The sequence below is a fragment of the Lissotriton helveticus genome, chromosome 3_1 (genome assembly GCF_964261635.1).
Source record: "Lissotriton helveticus chromosome 3_1, aLisHel1.1, whole genome shotgun sequence".
Classification (NCBI taxonomy): domain Eukaryota; kingdom Metazoa; phylum Chordata; class Amphibia; order Caudata; family Salamandridae; genus Lissotriton; species Lissotriton helveticus.
In genome coordinates, this window is record NC_136061.1 from 1,972,565,002 (window position 1) to 1,972,582,379 (window position 17,378).

Here is a 17,378-nt window from a genome sequence, read left to right on the forward strand (position 1 = left end):
CAAGGAGTCTGAATGGCTGGTCGCAACATGAAAGAACATGTGACAGTAGCCACAGCCATTAAAGGACTGTCGGGACTTAGTGCTCAGTACTGAAATTGATCAAAAGCAATATAAGGGGATGGATAGAGGTATCCGGCCCTCCTATCCTTTAGGCCAGGGGTCCCTTAGGAGCCACCATGTGCTTTCCCCTCATCATGTCGATACCGATACAGGGGACCACATTCCCTGGAAATTATACTAAACAGTGTCCCGGGGAGCCCACCCCTGGGACACTGTGGTTCCCTGCCCAGAACAGTGTAGTCATACACTGCCAGTACTCTCCTGGACAGGAAACTCTCCAACTCTTAGTGCAGAAAGGGCTTGTCTCCAAAAAGACCATGGCCACAGAAGCCTAAAAAGGAATCTGTTCCAAAAGGTGTGACCTATGTAATTAATTGTGTGGCTTAAAACATTTGAAGTAGAATCTTGATCCTAAAGCGTGCCACTTGAAAAGTATTTCACCCATGTCTGAGCTTTCTTCAATTGGATATGGATAGATTACAGAGGTATGACCATGCCCATAAATCAAGTCAAACGTATTGACTTTGCCAGTGCTTATTAGTAATATCAATAAATGTATAGCCCGAATGATAATGTTGTGAATAATTAGAATTGGAAATGTATAAATTCTGAAAATATGAGCCTGTGAATGAAAAATTATTACGTTCTGTAGAAGGGTTAGCTTCCTTTTGACCTACGGATAGGCACTGTGAGGAACACACACAGTTCCTTCAGCCTCAGTTCCAGAGCTCTTAATCACACCGTCATGAACACCCAAAGGTACCATGAAAAAACCCAGATACCTGGAAGTAACTCGGTTCATCTGATGCGCTATACTAGTTATTTGTTGCGTGAAACAAACTACAGAGGCACAAAATCTATCAAATGCAAACACTGTTAGCTGAGGCAAGATACCGAAAATAAAAACAGGGATTGCACAGCTGACACGTATTACTTTAAGAGTTATAGTGGGGATATCTCGTGCCATTCGCTCATCACCATTTGATCACCCCTTCCCCAGTGAAACGCTTACACATGACTGTTGTCCACTGCGCAGCTTTATTATTATACCAACACACCATTTTATTTGTGGGTAAAACCTCCCACATTGACCATTTTATTGAATTCACACATAAATGATGCGCTCCATACATATGCGCCACCGGTTAACATGTATTTACAATTCGTCATCTCTAGAGGCGTGTTGTACCAGCAGGACACAACATCACCCCCTTTTCCAAGCAACAGCTACTAGGGTAGGGCCAGAGAGTCCAGGACCACCAGCAGGACGGCCCCCTCTCCCGCCAGCCCAGAGCCGCCATAACTGCCTCCCCTGCTGCAGGGTCATCCATTTTCCGTCCAAAAAGTGTCCCCCTGCCTTTTCTCTTATCCGGGACCCCGCCACGCACTATTGAACTAAGGGATGAGTGGGTGGGCAACTGTTGATCCGGCTAGCCTGCAATTTCCCCGAGGCGAGAGACAAAGAGGGCTGCTCCCTGGGGAGCTGTAATGTTATCAACTTGGGGGAGGGCTCTTAGACGCCCACCCTGGCATCTCATCTTACTGCGAGACCCTCCCCATGACCAGCCTTGGAGAAAGAAAACTTACTCTCCAGGCCCAGAATTCCCACTAAAGGCCCCCATCCCCTAGCCGTGGGGTGGCCTCTCATTACAGTAATCAACAAGTGTTTTAGAGAGCAACATTAATGATGTGAATATATAGCCTGGTACACACCAGTTTCTGAGTAGTTGAGCATTTCCCTTAGGGCAGAAAGGCCCTTAGGGTAATTGTGTAGCAGGAGGCCTTAACAAGGTACTCCTGCTCCCATCACAGTCAGTCCTATGACACCCTGGGCCCTCTTGCCCCCTGGATTTGCCTGCCCTGCTGCGCACCAAGAGAAAGCCAAGTTTTCAAGTCACTCATCTGTTTTTATTTAATGACGAGCTATTGCAGCAGTCATGATCGTTCTTCTGGAGTGGCATGAGGTATCCCTCACAGACTCTGGGCTCAGGGGAGAGTAAGGTGCGCGAGCATGTCTGCATCTTGCTCAGTGGTGGCTGTCATCTACAGGGCGAGGGAGTGGGTGCATGTGTGCAAAAACAAATATAAAAATATTAATATAAACGGGAGCGTGCATCCGCAAATAAAATTAAAATATATTTTAAAAAACTTAGACGAGACCTCCTCGCTAAAGGCCTCATTGTGACTGCAGTGCAGGCCCCAGCAGCTCCCTTAACCAATCCTGGTGCTGCTCTCACGAGCATTAGAGCAGCACCCTGATTGGAGGGAGCGGCACTCCACAGCGCTCTGGTGGCCTGCATTTGCTCTAACCCAGCTGTCAAAGGCACATGCGCACTTTGAAAAGCGCACATACAGCTCACCCTCCTCCCTGCTGCTGCTCTCACTAAGCCCTGCCCCTTCCGACTCTCAGTTAATGAATTGCCATTTTATTTTTCATCTCTGGGCTTGGGAGCATTTAATTGGGTCAACGCTCCTCCACTCCAACGGAGGCGCTGCCGCTGACCTTGCTGGTAACATAGCTCCAAACAGCTTGTACTTTAGGCGCACTCTGAGTTGCCACTCAGTGCTGTGGCGCCGCTACACTGCCCTAAAGGCGGTCCTGTAGACATGTGTAACTACCCAGGAGAATGACAGGTGCTCGTGCTACTTGTTTTCGTCCTGATCTAAGAGCAATATGATTTTCTCCATGCCATGTGGGATCATCTTTGTCTGCACCCCTAATGTTTTCCGGATTTTCCTGCTACATTTTCACCCTGGATACAAATGTAATATTTTTCTTGACCGTAGAAATTGTCATAAAGTATCAGTGGTGGAAATGGGCTTTGCAAATATTTGGAAATACTAACAAACATGCAAGTTTATCGGTCTTTCTAAGGCATCACCACCCTGCATCATCCATCCCATCGCACTGGGACCATACTGCTGTAATATGTGAGAGTAAGTCTCGTCATGAATATCATTTCAAGCTTTGTGATTACACAACATGAAGCAACACTTCATAAACAAGCCTTTTGTGCTCCTCGGTTCAATTTAGGTGTTCAAGTGGCTTTGTGAAATTAACCTCTGTGCCATAATCTTGAAAGATACAAACTACAGCCTTCCCTGATGTAGAAAGTAATCCTAAATGTGTCCGTTTCTTTGAATGCGCAGGTAGTTCAAAGCATTTGATGCGATTATTCATTTTATTGTTTCATGATGTGCAGCAATGTTTCCCCTCCGGTCTTGGGAACCAATACCTTCTACCTTCAAAACATCAAGCTCTCTGTTTCAATGTAACCATGCACAATCACTGCACTTTGTTGGTCCAAGACTTTTATTCATTCTTCACTTTTAAATCAATTTTTCACTGACCTTTTAAACAATACTTTCATAAATCTTATATCCATTTATATATTTAACTATTTTTCAATCTCTTCAATTTTACAAAACACTGGTTTCTAGTGTTTAAACTCTGGACTGTTTTAATACCAATACAATTATCAATACATTTCAAACCGGCTAGGGTTCATTTTCAGGAAGTAAACCAATCCTTTGAAATGTATTATTCCATTGATGTAACTACAAAGAAGGCACACAATATACTATGATAGAAAGTTGCAACAGACAAATCACAAACCATTAGGTATGACATCACTTTTTTCTTCCCACGTGAAGCGTTGCTCTGCTTTCCTTAAAATGCTAAATATATTCCAGTCAGCAGACCACCATGTCTTGTATGACTTTAAATAAAGTAAGTTTGTAAAAAGGCAGATCCTTTTTCTCTAGAGAAACAGGCCTACAAGTAAGAAAAAAATGTACTTAAAAAAAAATATATAAGAGTTTGAGCTGGCAAAGAAAAAAGCAAAGGCAACACCCAGCTGAACTGAGCAGTGTGTAAATCAGAAGTGGAATGTGGTTGCTCCACCACAAGGAAAATAGAAGACTGAATGTGGTTACTTCACCAGTAGTTCCACAACAAATCCTCAACAGTTTGTTTCTAAACTGATGAAGTCCAATGAAGAAAAATACAATGGCTAACTATCTTTGCCAAGTTAAACTTATTGCAGAAAAGCAGACTGTAGAAGTCCCACAATAATCAACACGTGACAGGCCTTCATGCTACTGAATAGAGGTAGCAGGAGCATGACTGAATAGTTTAGGGAATTTCCTGCACAAGATTGAAAAGCACTGGTTTCTGGCTGTTTCCTTTTTAAAGGAAATCACACGACACCAGATTGTGGAAAACCAGAAGTGATGTTAATGTGCCTTTAGGCACTACATTGGCTCAATAGGTGCATTTAACTAACCTCACATGAAGTGTGATTCAATCAAATTATTTGATAATGTTTTCTAATTAATAATTTACCATGACTGTCTAATGTCACCGGGAGTGGTCTGAAGTCAAAGTGGCTCGTTATATAGATGTGAAATAAATTTGCAGATTCTTCTAGACAGTTGTAAAGGAAGTCCTGATTTTATTAAAGACAATAGATGCGAGTATTATGCAGTCTCTTGGTTACGGTTTATTTTATGCAGTACTTAAACGCACTGAAGTATGAGCAATCCTGAAGTCCCAGCAGCAAGTGACACAAAACACAACCAATTAAACACTGCACTAAACCCCACATATCTTCATTTTTTTTATGCATCTGTGGAGCTGTCTTTTTTAAGGGTGGGCGTAGCAGGCGTCGTACCTCTGGGTGTATTTCCACAGAGTTTGAAAAAATCTCATTGGAAATACACTATGCAACACTCCCTCCCAAATTAATAAAAAATTAAAAAAGAAGACACTTACCTGCGTAACTGCCTCCTCCTCTGACTAGCTGCTCTTCTTCCTGCTCCTCGCCATCCTTCTCCATGTACAACATAGTGTATTTTCATTGAAGAAGGACGCGAGGAGCAGGGAGTAGAGCGGCCAGGCAGAAGAGGAGGCAGCCACGCAGGTAAGTGCCTTCTTTTTAAAAAAAATATTAATTTGGGAGGGTGGAGGGGCTGGCTAACTCTGTTCTGCCACAGATCGAAACTGAGCGCAGAGTAGGCAAAAATCTGCAAACTCCGTTGGCAGAGCGGAGTCACCCGCCCGGGGTTAGTCTTTTTTAATTCTGTGAGTAAAGTGTAAAAGTCAAAATAACAGAGGAAACCTAGGAAAAGCTGCATTAAGTCACTCTGGCCTTAATGCTCCTTCTTGTGGAACAAAAGCTTAGAGTCTAGCTTGTTTCTCTCCTCTATTCCACTATGTATCTAAAACCAGAGGTTTCTGCCTGGGTAACTGCCCAAGAAATTAAAGGTAACCAAAAGACAGACATTAACAACCATTTTCCGGGCGGGTACGCTACAGGGGTGGGATAATACACGCCCCTGTTGTTTTTAATAAAATCAGAACTTTCCTTCACAAGAATCTGTAGCAAAAGATCAGATTCTCATATGATTCATGTTCAAAACATATCAACTACTGTTAGGGCTGCATGGTCAACAGGTTTATAATCAAATGTTGTTAATATAGACTAATCTGCAGCTCTCGAGATGCCATCTAAGTCATGCACCTTGGAAGCCATAGTCCACCTGGCTGAATAAGCCCCCAAATTGTCCTGCAGGAATGCCTGCCAAAGAACATTGCCTCCTTTACCCAGCTACACAATATTGTTGATGTTACTGGGGCAAAGGATGTCCTTAAAGCTATCTATAGCTGAGGCGCAGAAGTCCCCACCCCTTTTATTATGTGAATATACTTATTGAGGTACCTCACTACACAGAGTTTTGGGTGTGTAAGGAAACTTGGAAATTCCACATATGTTAACACTTTCTTAGCCCTCCTTGTAATACGGAAATGAACACCCACTGGTGTCAATTGCACAGACGAATCATCCAATGCTTTGACATCTGACACCCTCCTAAAGCAAACTAAACTTAATAGAGTTACCAACTTAGCAAATATCAACTTTACTGATAGATGCTCATTCTTCAGCCAAGATTCCAACTAATGTAAAACTAGGTTGACGTCTGACATAGAGTTATATCTTGGCTTAGGAGTTTTCATGTAACTTATCCCTTTCAGTAATTTGCATACCAATAGGTGTTTTCCAACTTGTTTCCCATCACCCTTCTGGTGTCCTGCTTACATTGCAGATCAATGTCACTTAATGTCACTTAAGGGTTCTGTAAGTATTTAGCCACACCTCCAAGGATGCTTAAATATTCAGCCCCATCTGCTGAAATGGGATCCATACTCCTTTCAATGCACCAGCCATTACATACTTCCTAAGCCGCCCTGTAAGCTATGCCAGTGCCCATGGCCCCTGAAGCGTTGATGTAGCCTGAGGCTGCATCCCAAAGTTCTGGCACATTTGTGACCACCTTGAAAGGTTCCATGGCACTAGATTTAAATTGCCCTGCAATACTAGATTGTACATCTGCCCAAAGGGATTCCTCAACATTTGTGGAAAGACTGGCAACTGAGTTGGACAATCTACAGAAAGTTCCAACATGGTTGGATACCAAGGTTGGCTCCTCCTCAAAGGTGTCACCATCACCACCCTTGCTGATTGCCTGCATTTTTGGACTAGACCCTTGGAGATCATGGCAAAGGTCAGGAATGCATAATGCATTTTCTCCAAATCAAAGTATCTGTTTCCAAGGCCTCTGGATCTGGTCTCCAACTGTAAAACTTCACCCACTGAGTTGTCAGTCTGGACACAAAAACAACTATATCAAAAGGTGCCCACACTTCCTCCTAGGACTTCAACACCTGTCAATCTAAACTCCATTTGATGTTGTTGTGCACATTTCTCACCAGCCCCCACTATGTTGATTTACTGCGGCAGATGTCCAGCAATATTTTTCGTTTGAGACAAAACTCTCACAGAGCCTCTGCTAACTCTGCTAATGGTTTCAACCTTCCCCTCCCCCAACTTGTTGATGTGTCTGACTGCAGTCAGAATGTCCATACAAAGGAGGACAGCAAACGTTTCTCAAACTTTGGATTGTAAAGGTGCCTGCAAGAAGGTCTAAACAGTTTATGTGCATAAAGAACTCCTTCCTGCACCATTTTCCTCCAGTCTAAAAGTTGCTACACCTTGTGCCCCATCCCAATAGCCTCGCTTTTGATTCTAATACAAGATCTGAGTAACTATGGAAAATTGGTCACCCATTGCAGGTGCTTGCACCACAACAGTTTTGCCCTTGCTTCTGTGTCCAATGCAACCATTTGTCAATAACCTAGACATCTTTGCATATGTCTTATATTTAGTCTCCAGAGTGTCCTGTAATAAAGTAGTCCTGGAAATATTGCTTGGATGTGTGAAGCCCTACCAACCTTGCCAAATGTCTCAAAGAAATATGTATTTAGGCCAACACTCCCTTTAATTCTTTCTTGATAGTTTTTAACTGTACTTCTATAGCATCAACACTCCTCTTTTAATGAGACTAAATCCAATTTCTCCATGTTTATTATGAACCCCAGTCCTTAAATAAATAAAATAAATCCAAGATTTGAAAAGCGTGGCAAATCACCTGTGAAGGTCTCAAGGAATTGTAGGCATGGGGAGATTAAGTGATTTGCCCAGAATCACAAGAAGTTGACCGCGAGACGTGAACCTGGTTCCTACCAGCTCCTAAGTTCCCAGCTCAGGCTGTTACGACACATCCTCTCCCTTTTGAATGAGTTCTTCCGCCTCCTGAACCTGATATAACAAGATTTTCCTGATCCAAGAAAATCATGTTATCCAAACAACCTATCATCCTCAGTCCCTGGGATCTGAGAAGTGTTGTCCCCAGTTTCAACAGTCTGGTGAAATGCCAAGATGCTGAAGGAAGACTGAATGGAAGGGTCTTGAACCTGTACACTCGCCCTTGCCATATGAACTGTGAACAATGGCCACTGGGAAATATCCATCTCAAAAATCTCATCGCACCATCCAATCTTCTGGATGTAGGATATCCCTTAAGCAAAATACAGTTTCCATTTAAAATCGTGGCAAAGCACACCATGATTTAGACCTCTCAAGTTTATCATTGGCCTGAACTTCTTGTGTTTATTTTTGGCCAAATAAATATTGCTGATAGAACCTCAGAGATGTCTGGAGCAGCGCTCTATATTCCTTTTTATAAGAAGCTTCTCTATTTCTGCGGATATCAAGTCTACCCCTTCTTGAGAGAACCTATTGGAATTGGCATTCTGTCATAAAAGACAATTTGGAAGCCTTTCACTGTCTGACAAACACATGGATCTTTGGAAATACGTCCCTGCCCCCACTTTTGTAAAAGGAAGAGATCAGACTCTTACCTTGTGTTCCCCCTCCTCTTGTTTGTCTGCCAAAGTATCCAAAGCCAAAGTGTCTGCCCCTTCTCATCTGCAGAAAGAATACAACTTGATGTACTTGAACTGGCAGTGATTATACTAGGGTCTGAATGGAAATGACCAACCAACCTTGCGACCCCTGTATTCACTGGCCCTGGGGCTAACTTGTCAAAAATGCTCATCAATGAAGAGTGGACTTTTTCTTAAGAGGAAAAAGTCTGAATGTAGCACCCGCTTTCTTATATACAGTCATCCCCAAAAAGGAGCCTTTCTAATTCAGTGAACCCTCAAAGTCAACCAACTCCCCAAATTGTGGGTCAAATCTAAATAATAAACCCTGCCTCCTTTCATAGAAAAAAAAAAACAGCATTAATGTTCCCTAGTATACAAACAGCCCCCTGGGTCTGTCTAGATGTAACCTCTGGGTAAAAGGGTTCCTCCTTAGTCATTGCATGTTCTTCTGAACATAATATTCGAGCTACCAAACCCATTACATTCCACAGCTTATCCTGACCGGAATCCCAGGCTTTGTCACCCCTTTCCTACAATACGTACCCCTTTTACTCAAAGAAATAATGTTTGCATCAATAGTTGAGATTAACACATTCTGTCAGAGATGGCAGGTCTGGGGCCCTGTGCCCTTATTATGGCTCTAATAGCCCTATCCGCCGGCCATTTCATTCTGTTTTGTATGTCGCCATTCACAAAAGGAGGAGGGAATCACTCTGCAGAAATTGGATGTTATAAAAGAGTGGAAGTTCCATCTGAATCCAAAATAACCTCCTGAGGTTTATCAATCTTTAATTTTTTTATACATATTAGGAGTATCGTCTTCTTCATAGCATGTAGAATTTTAGTATAATTCACCAGTCCACAAATCATCTGTTATCATACAGTCTTTTGTAATGACACCATCTGAACCCACGAGAGTGTCATAACAACTGGACCCAAGGTCCGAATCTAACTTGTGCAATTGAACCACCACCAATAATCTCCTGTTGCTGACTATCTTGCATTGCCAGGTGCTTACTTTTTGACATTTTCTTCCCCTCCTTAAGCATGTTTAGAGAACTACTTATGGCAGTGGCCACCAAATTTCCCATATCCTATGCCACATTTTTAAAAGAGGAAAGTACTGCCTCTGTAATGGAGTTTGAAATGAAATTGTCCAGAAACTCCCATAGGTTTCTCTTCAATATTTTCTCCTACTTTTCTTCAATATTCTCTATGTGGCCTTTGCCGCTTTTGTCCTCCACAATGACCTGTTGCTCAATATCCCCAAGGAATATGAATATTTTTGCTATCAGATTATGGGCCAGATGTATCAAAGGGTTTCACCCATTCTATGTCAATTGGACAATGTGTTCATACATATGGCCCTTAAGGATTTGCCCTGTTGAACATGTGTTAAAGGAAAAATGACTGGAATCGAGGGAAAACATTTGGAGGTACTGTTTAAAATAATTGCATCCAGATGGACTGAACGCCCATGACTATCCCACTAAGAGATCTCAGGACATCTTTGATTCCACATTCCAAATTGAATCTTTACTCATGATGCTTTATGAAAATTGTAATTAGTCAGTGACAGCTGTGCAGCCACTGTGCAAACAAACTTTTACCACCTGAAGAAAGAAGAGGCGCAACGTTATAGTGGAAATATATTGAATATATTTTTGTTCTTTGGTGAGTCAATCCGTTTGAGTTATTACTTTCTTGGAATGTTTTTTTTTTATTTTTGGCCCCAAAAACTACTGAACGGATTTACACAAAATCACAAAAAACACTCTTCCTGGACCAAGATCTAGCTTTCTGCCAAATGTGGTGTTATTCCATTCTGCAGTTTTTTGCGGTATCCCCATACAATTTTACTATGAAAAAAATGAATGGGTAAAACATGTTTTGGGTGCCCCCTTTTTTGTCAGCCTCCTGCTTGATGGATCACCCTGAAACCTTCAAAGAAAGAGCTGAGGTGGATGATGTTTTTTTGGGGAACGTTTAGTGAGATTCGTCAAATGGCACCAAAGCTAAAAGCAAACCAATAAATGCTTTTCCTATGGAAACTCAGACCTAACTATAACGAACCAGTGGTGACCACCACTGGGGTGTGTGTGTGTGGTGTGTGTGCGTGTGTGTGTGTCAGGGTGGTAATTCAAACCCTATTTTGTTCACTTAAGCACCGACCTAAGAAAAGAAAGACACTATATTCATTTTAAAGTGTTTTATTTCAACAGTCTCATACTGTTGCTTAGTACATGAGTAATATAACCACACAGAGTATAATTAAAACAGCACTTACACATGTTACTAGCAGCAAGAACAAAATTAAAAATTTTAACAGAATTAGAGTGTTGCTAGCAGTCTACCACCCTAAAGCTACTTCTATGGGTTACACTATGAGATCAGGGAGTCACTAACTTACCTCTAGAATTTCTAGGGGCACAGCACACTGCATATTTATTCATAGTGGATCAGCTGTGGTTATCACACTTCAGCTGGGAAAGAGTATTCCCTCATGAAGGAAAACACACGATCAGCTGGGATCAGCTCCTCTCATCTCTGTATTAACTTTTGCCATAAGAGTGGATTGTATGCCAGGACCTCTCGTGAAGGCCTCTCAAATTAAGTGTCAAACTGAGCTGTTTCTATAGAGTTGACCACTGACTTTTTGCCTACATTACGGAACTTTCCTATAATCTGAGATATAACCATTCTACACCAGCATGATGAAAATACGTCAACTTGGACTACATATTTAACTTACATGTCTACGGTCATACCCTGAGCCATAGATGTTGTGTTGCTTGTACCAAACTTCCTGATGTTATTGCAAAGTCATTGTTAAGATGAAAATACACTTTATCAAGTTTTGCGAAAGATAATGACATGCTGAATGTGGACCAAAGGCAGACAGGCTAAATTAGCTTGCTCAAAATGGAGTCTGACTCGGATGATTAACGCAGAGGAGACCTTGAAGAAGAGTTGTGTATCATCTGCATACTTTAAATCTTGGTTCTGCTCTCTGTGAGTAGAGGACAAAGTGGGTCCATGTAAGGATTCAAGATGACAGAAGACCGTTTAAAGCCCTCTGGGATTCCACAGGTGATAGGGATCATTTGTGGCCTGGAAGTGCCCATGTGATCAAACTGTGCTGGTGTCGCTTGGAAAGGTAGGAGGAGAACTGGTGAAGGACATTGCTGATGAATCCCATTTTCTGTCCTCTATTTCTCCCTTACTCTCCCTGTACTCATCTCCCCATCCCAGAAGAGTCAACACAGAGCCAGGCAGGCTCCATGTTTAAATAATTCTTAACATTTGCAGCACCTAAATTGTCTGCAGCTAGCACTGTAAAGTATACAAAAAAGTGATGAATGGAATGCTTGAGTTAATCTCAGCCACTGCTAATTTCTCTGGGCCACATCCCAGTTCATCGTCATTTTGTACACCATTCCAGCTCAGTTTGGAACCAGCCAAATGCAAATCAGTCTTGACACTTCTCCAATCGGAACAGTCCAGCCCGAAGTCCCAAGTCAGGTCCTGTTTGAACCGAATCACAAATAACCCAGGACTGATTTTGCACTACTTAGGGCTCATCAGCCAAGAATAGCTTGCTTCCAGTGACACAGTGTGCACGGGACCCACGTCAAGGCATAACTGTCCCACTTAGGGCAACACATCAAAGAATACCAAAAAGTGATGGCTCGAATACTTGAACTTATCTCAGCCAATAGTAATTACTCGGGCCACATCCCAATCCATTGTTCATTTGCACATCATACCACTTCAGTTTGGAGCCAGCTATATGCAAATCAGTCTTGACCCTTCTCCAGTGGGAACAGTCCAGTCCACACTGCCAAGTCAGGTCCTCTCTGAACCGGAACACAAGCAACCAAGGAACGGTTTCACCATACTTGGGGCCCATCAGTACTTTGCAGCAGGTACAGGGCAGACTTGGCCCCTTCCAACTTCTGGGCTCCGGTGCTACTTCACCAGATGCACTGCATTAGCTAAGCTGTTGTTAGTACCTGATTTACACAAAATCTTGAGCTCTGTAAAGAACAATTGTTTTTACTGCTCTATCACTATGGTATTCATTTTATCAAGGGTGAATGGGTAAGTGGTTTTTCCTGAGTAATAGCCTGTTGCTCAGGTCTCAGAACCATTGTAATGCCTCTATTCTCAACTTTTTGTCTGACGTAATATACTAGCCACTACTTTGGTAATCACAACAAGAATATCAGTATTCTATTTCTGTATTATACTTGGAATATTTAAACATTGATTTTTCTCTTTAAAAGATATTTAGTCAATAACTGTGATTTTTGGAGTTTGCAGCATGTTTCATTTTATTTTTTATTCTCTCACGGGCGCCCTCAGCATTGCGGCGATAAGACCGCACGCTGTAGATCGGAGATGAACATCGTAGCGGCTTGGGAAAGAGGTTACACTGGCAAAAACGTGGTGGTGACCATTCTGGACGACGGGGTGGAGAAGAACCACCCAGATCTCATGCAGAACTATGTAAGTAAAGCTGCAGACTTTAATTTGTTCGATTTTATTTTCACAAAACGGGGATCAGGTTATTTATTGAAGGGGCAAACGTGAACAACCATGAGAGGAAAAAGCAAAGAGAAAAAGAGACTCTGCAGTATAGCCAGTAAACTGATGAACTCTTGGGAAAAGTGAGAGGTGTGTTTAAGTGAGGTCAGCACAACACTGTACTCAATAAGCGATCTATGGCTGATCAGACACGCTGCCTAAATAAATGAGGCTAGATACATGAATACAAAAGTGTCACTAAGGTTTGGGGCGCAAACCCCTTCTCTATATTTTGGACTAGCAGGAATAAGTAGAATATGGCCCTTTTAAAGATTGTGTAGTTTATACACAGGTTGTTAACTTTGTTCTTATACTTCTTTCCTTGCTGATGACATCTACCTGTCCAGCCGTACGTAAATAACATGTTTCATGGGTTCAACCAATCACAGTACAGCAATATGCAATACTAACAAACTAAATAACATAATTATAAGATCCTACTGACCTAATGTCAATGGATGTGGCAAAACACATCTAGTTACACAATACAATGACAAGCTTAGTAGAAAAATAGCTCTACGATTCCCGGGGCAGGTAGGAAATGCCTTTAATTGTTGTAACAGTGAGGAAGGAAAGGAAGCTTCTACAGAGTTCTCCGAGAACAGCATGTCAACAAAGTGTTACATTAGTGCACATTTTTGCTATGCACGAAGAGATGAGAAACAAAACACACACCAACATATTGGCTTTGTTGAAATTTAAGTTGGATGTTGAATCTAGTTTGGTGAAGCACAGGAAAATAAGTTTTACACAATGCAGTGTTTTCGTTTTTAATTCAAAGTGCTTATTATGTTATACATACATTAATTATTAATTAGAAATATCTTGATCAAATCCCCTCTCATTGATTAATCAATCCTCATTAACCTCATCATTTTTTGTTTTATAACACAGACTGTCATATTTGGACTCGTGCTCCAAATTCTTCCAAACCCTTCATCTCATCACGAGCCTTAATATCCTGCATCTCCACTAGTTCAATATCACCTCTTTTCTTTTTCTCTGCGAACGTTATTGGCTCTTTCTCTTTTTTTACACCCACAATTTAAACCCCTTTTAAAATAAATTACCTCAGAAATTTTAGCAAAACGGATGAGTTCAATTATATATAAAGCATTAATGGGGTTAGCATTTTCCTAAGTACATCCCTGCCAATAGTATCAGACCATTCACCAACCTTTTGCAAAACCTTTCCACCCTCATTGAACCATATGCCAACCGATTCCCACAACACTTGTTCTTCAAGAACTTTAGTTTAGCTTCCCACAAAATGATAGTAACATTACTAATTTAACTATTATTCATCTTGCTATATTCAGGGATAAAGATGCACAGTTGGATCATCAACACACAGCAGACTGTACCCTCCTTCGAAAGAAGGATGTCTAACGCACGTCAATTTTGCATCTTTACCATTGGGCTCATAGCCATTAGTTCTATGTTTATATGAGTTAATGCATCAGTAGTATTAGTAACAAAGTGATCCACTAAGTTGGACAGCGTTCTAATCTTCAAATCTTTTAAAGCCACACCAATAAGAGAATTGAAACTCCAAATACATTCAATAAAACTTTTCAAAAATTATGTTTTGTTCTTCTAAGATTCCCATTACTCTTTTCATTTATTTTATTCACGTTATAAACTCTCAGATATACAAAGGAAATATTTTAGCTTCCCATCCAATTAGGAGGGTGGTTAAAATAAGCCGTAGCTCGCATTACACTTGAGGGATGTATGACGGAACCACGCTAGTTATTACAACGCGTGCCGTTACATCGCGGTCGTTACAACGACTGCGATGTTACCACGCTATGCCATTACAACGCAAGTCTGTACATCGACTTGCGCTAGATGGCGTGCTAACATTAGAAAAGTGTAATTTACTATTCCAACTCCAGTCCACTTAACAGTAGGGAAGGTGTTGGGATAGTAAACTACACTATTTGTAATGTTAGCACGCCATCTAGCGCAAGTCGATGTAAAACTCACATACTAGGACAATGAATTTAAGTAAATGTATTTCTTAAATTCACCTAGTGACCGATTTCTGTTTGTTAATTTGGTGTCTGCTACTCTGTTCTAAGTAGTGGTTATCTATCTATTCTCATTTGCAAGTTACTCATATTCAGCTTGTGAGGCTAAACACAATAGTAAGCCAACTAGAAATATTATAATAACCATTAGAACTATTATTACAATTGAGCAGCATCTTTGCTTGCTGATTGCCAAATTTCCTCTAAGAAAGATATTAACCAATACAAAATCAAAAAGAAAACATCCTGCCATTAAATCTAAGGTGCAACTTAAAAAACATCACAAACTTCATGTTTTTAAGTTCAGTTAAATGACTCACCCGATATATTATAAGTTCAAGGAAACCCTTTTGTCTTCATCTGGATACCTAATGTATAAAACAAAATAGACTCTAACTAAACATACTTTGCAAGCCAAATTGAAAACAACATCAAAAGAAAAATGCAGTAACACAAAAATTCTGTTCAGTAAATCATTTAATATTTATCTTTTTCAATGTTCATTTATCATAGGTCATAGTGGTTCTTCAAAGATTAACAGGCAACCTGTCAGATCAGATCATATATTTCTAGATCATCATCTTCTGATTCTATAATCAACAAAGGAGATCATTTAGGAGCTACATATCTTATTGTAGGCACTCTCACTGTTGTTGATTTATTGACTGATGGCTGCTCACTTTCACTTTAATCAAAGTTGTGTTCTCCTTGATCTTGGTCTTCTCCAAATTGTCTTTGGGGTTTCTGTTTTCTAAATCATAAAACAAAAGGAGTGTGACTCTTTAACAAGCTAAGAGGACAAGGCCACAGAGATAAAAACACAAACACTCCTCTAAACAAGAAACCAGTTCAAAAGTGCAAGAAATAGGTTAGATAAAAGTGAAACTGTGCGAAGTTGGGGGCCGCTGTCAACAGAGGCGGAGCTGGAGAACTTGGCGGCAGCTAGCTTGGCAGCCGCTTGCTCCACGGAGGCACCCGCATCCCACCTTAACGAGGGAAGCTGAGACCCGTCTTACCTGCGTCGGAGCCGTTGTGAGTGGTTTGCCATCTTCCCTGTTTAGCTCTGCTGCGTTTCTTTTCCTTTTCGTAGGGCATGTGTTGTGGAGCCTCGGCACCAGTGATTTCTCCCCTCTCGTCTCGATGAGTGGCTTCCCTGTAGCTGAGTAGGGGCCGCAGAGCAACGGCTCGCGGGCTCCTCCGTGTCAGCACAGGCAGCGGCAGCACCAGTCAAGTTTTCACTGTCCTGTAGCAGGCTGACACTGGAGGGGAGTGTTAGAAGGAGCCAAATCCAGGTGGGGTCTTTCCTTTGCAGTCTCCCCCGCATTTACAGCAGCAGGAGCAGGTACAAGGGCTCCAGGCGAAGTGGGTGACTTTATTGCCTCAGGCGACACCAAGCCCAGTGCTTCCAGTCAAAGTATAAGGAAGGGCAGGAGGCGCAGAGGGGCCACTCAGGGGCCAGTAAAATCAAAATTGAATGGTGAAAGCACCAAACAGCCCAAGGAGAAATCTGCCAGTGGGAAGAATCAGGGAAAAGGTAATGCAACCAGTGTAGACACAGACAGTAGCTGCTCTTCCTTCCAGCGGTGTGAGGTCAAAGGTAGGAGCATCAAGGCAGGGAGGGCAAAAAGTAATCCTCTGGATCTCAAAGTTAGGATTACCCCCTCATTGAGGTCATATTTCAAAGTACAACCACCCGTACCAGACATTGTGAAGCAGGACGAGGGTCTTAGAAGGGGGTCAGTAGGTCTGCCTGTATCAAGTTCCATCATGGAGGGGATAGAGGTCTCCGGAGGTCCCCTGCCTATAGTATCAACTCCAGCTCTAACTTCTGAAAGTAGCTTAAAAGAAGCCCCGAATAAAGGACAGGATACTGAAGGGCAGAAAGTCTTGGCATCTCTAGTGGTGGAAGTTAGGCGTGACGTTGAGGTGGATAAAGGCTCCAAGGATCACGAAATAAGGGGGTCTTCAGTAGCTTCTTGGAAGCTCTCTTTTCCACCCTCTCGGAGGACATCAAAAGGGGGTTCTCAGTATCTGTAGCCAATCACGGAAAGATTAGGAACTTTTGTGAGACATTGGAGAAGAAAATTGACCTCCTAAATATTAGAACAGACACCTTGGCGAACACAGTAGGAGGATTGAAGGATGACCTTGAAGCAGCCAAAGCTAACATACTGATTCTCAAGAAGAAGGAGTTGGGTCTTCGAGATAGGCGGCTTGAGATGTTGGAGAACAACTCCCAAAGAAGCAATTTGCGTATTTTGAATGTCCTGGAGGGATGGGAGAGGGATGGTCTCAAATCTTATATGATTTCACTTTTAAAAGAATCGAGGAGTCAGGAGAAGATTTCAGGAAGGACATCCAGAGGGTTCATGGAGACCATTTTAGAAGGAACCCCAACAAAACAAAGCCTA

General features: G+C 41.9%; 1 protein-coding gene across 1 annotated transcript in view; it reads left to right on the forward strand.

Annotated features, from left to right (window-relative positions):
• PCSK6 (proprotein convertase subtilisin/kexin type 6) overlaps window positions 1-17,378 on the forward strand; it is a 1,486,774-nt gene that overhangs the window by 628,736 nt on the left and 840,660 nt on the right. The window contains exon 4 of the mRNA XM_078683097.1: window positions 12,713-12,856. Within this exon, the coding sequence (XP_078539223.1) occupies window positions 12,713-12,856 (144 nt within the window). The remainder of the gene's footprint in view (window positions 1-12,712; window positions 12,857-17,378) is intronic.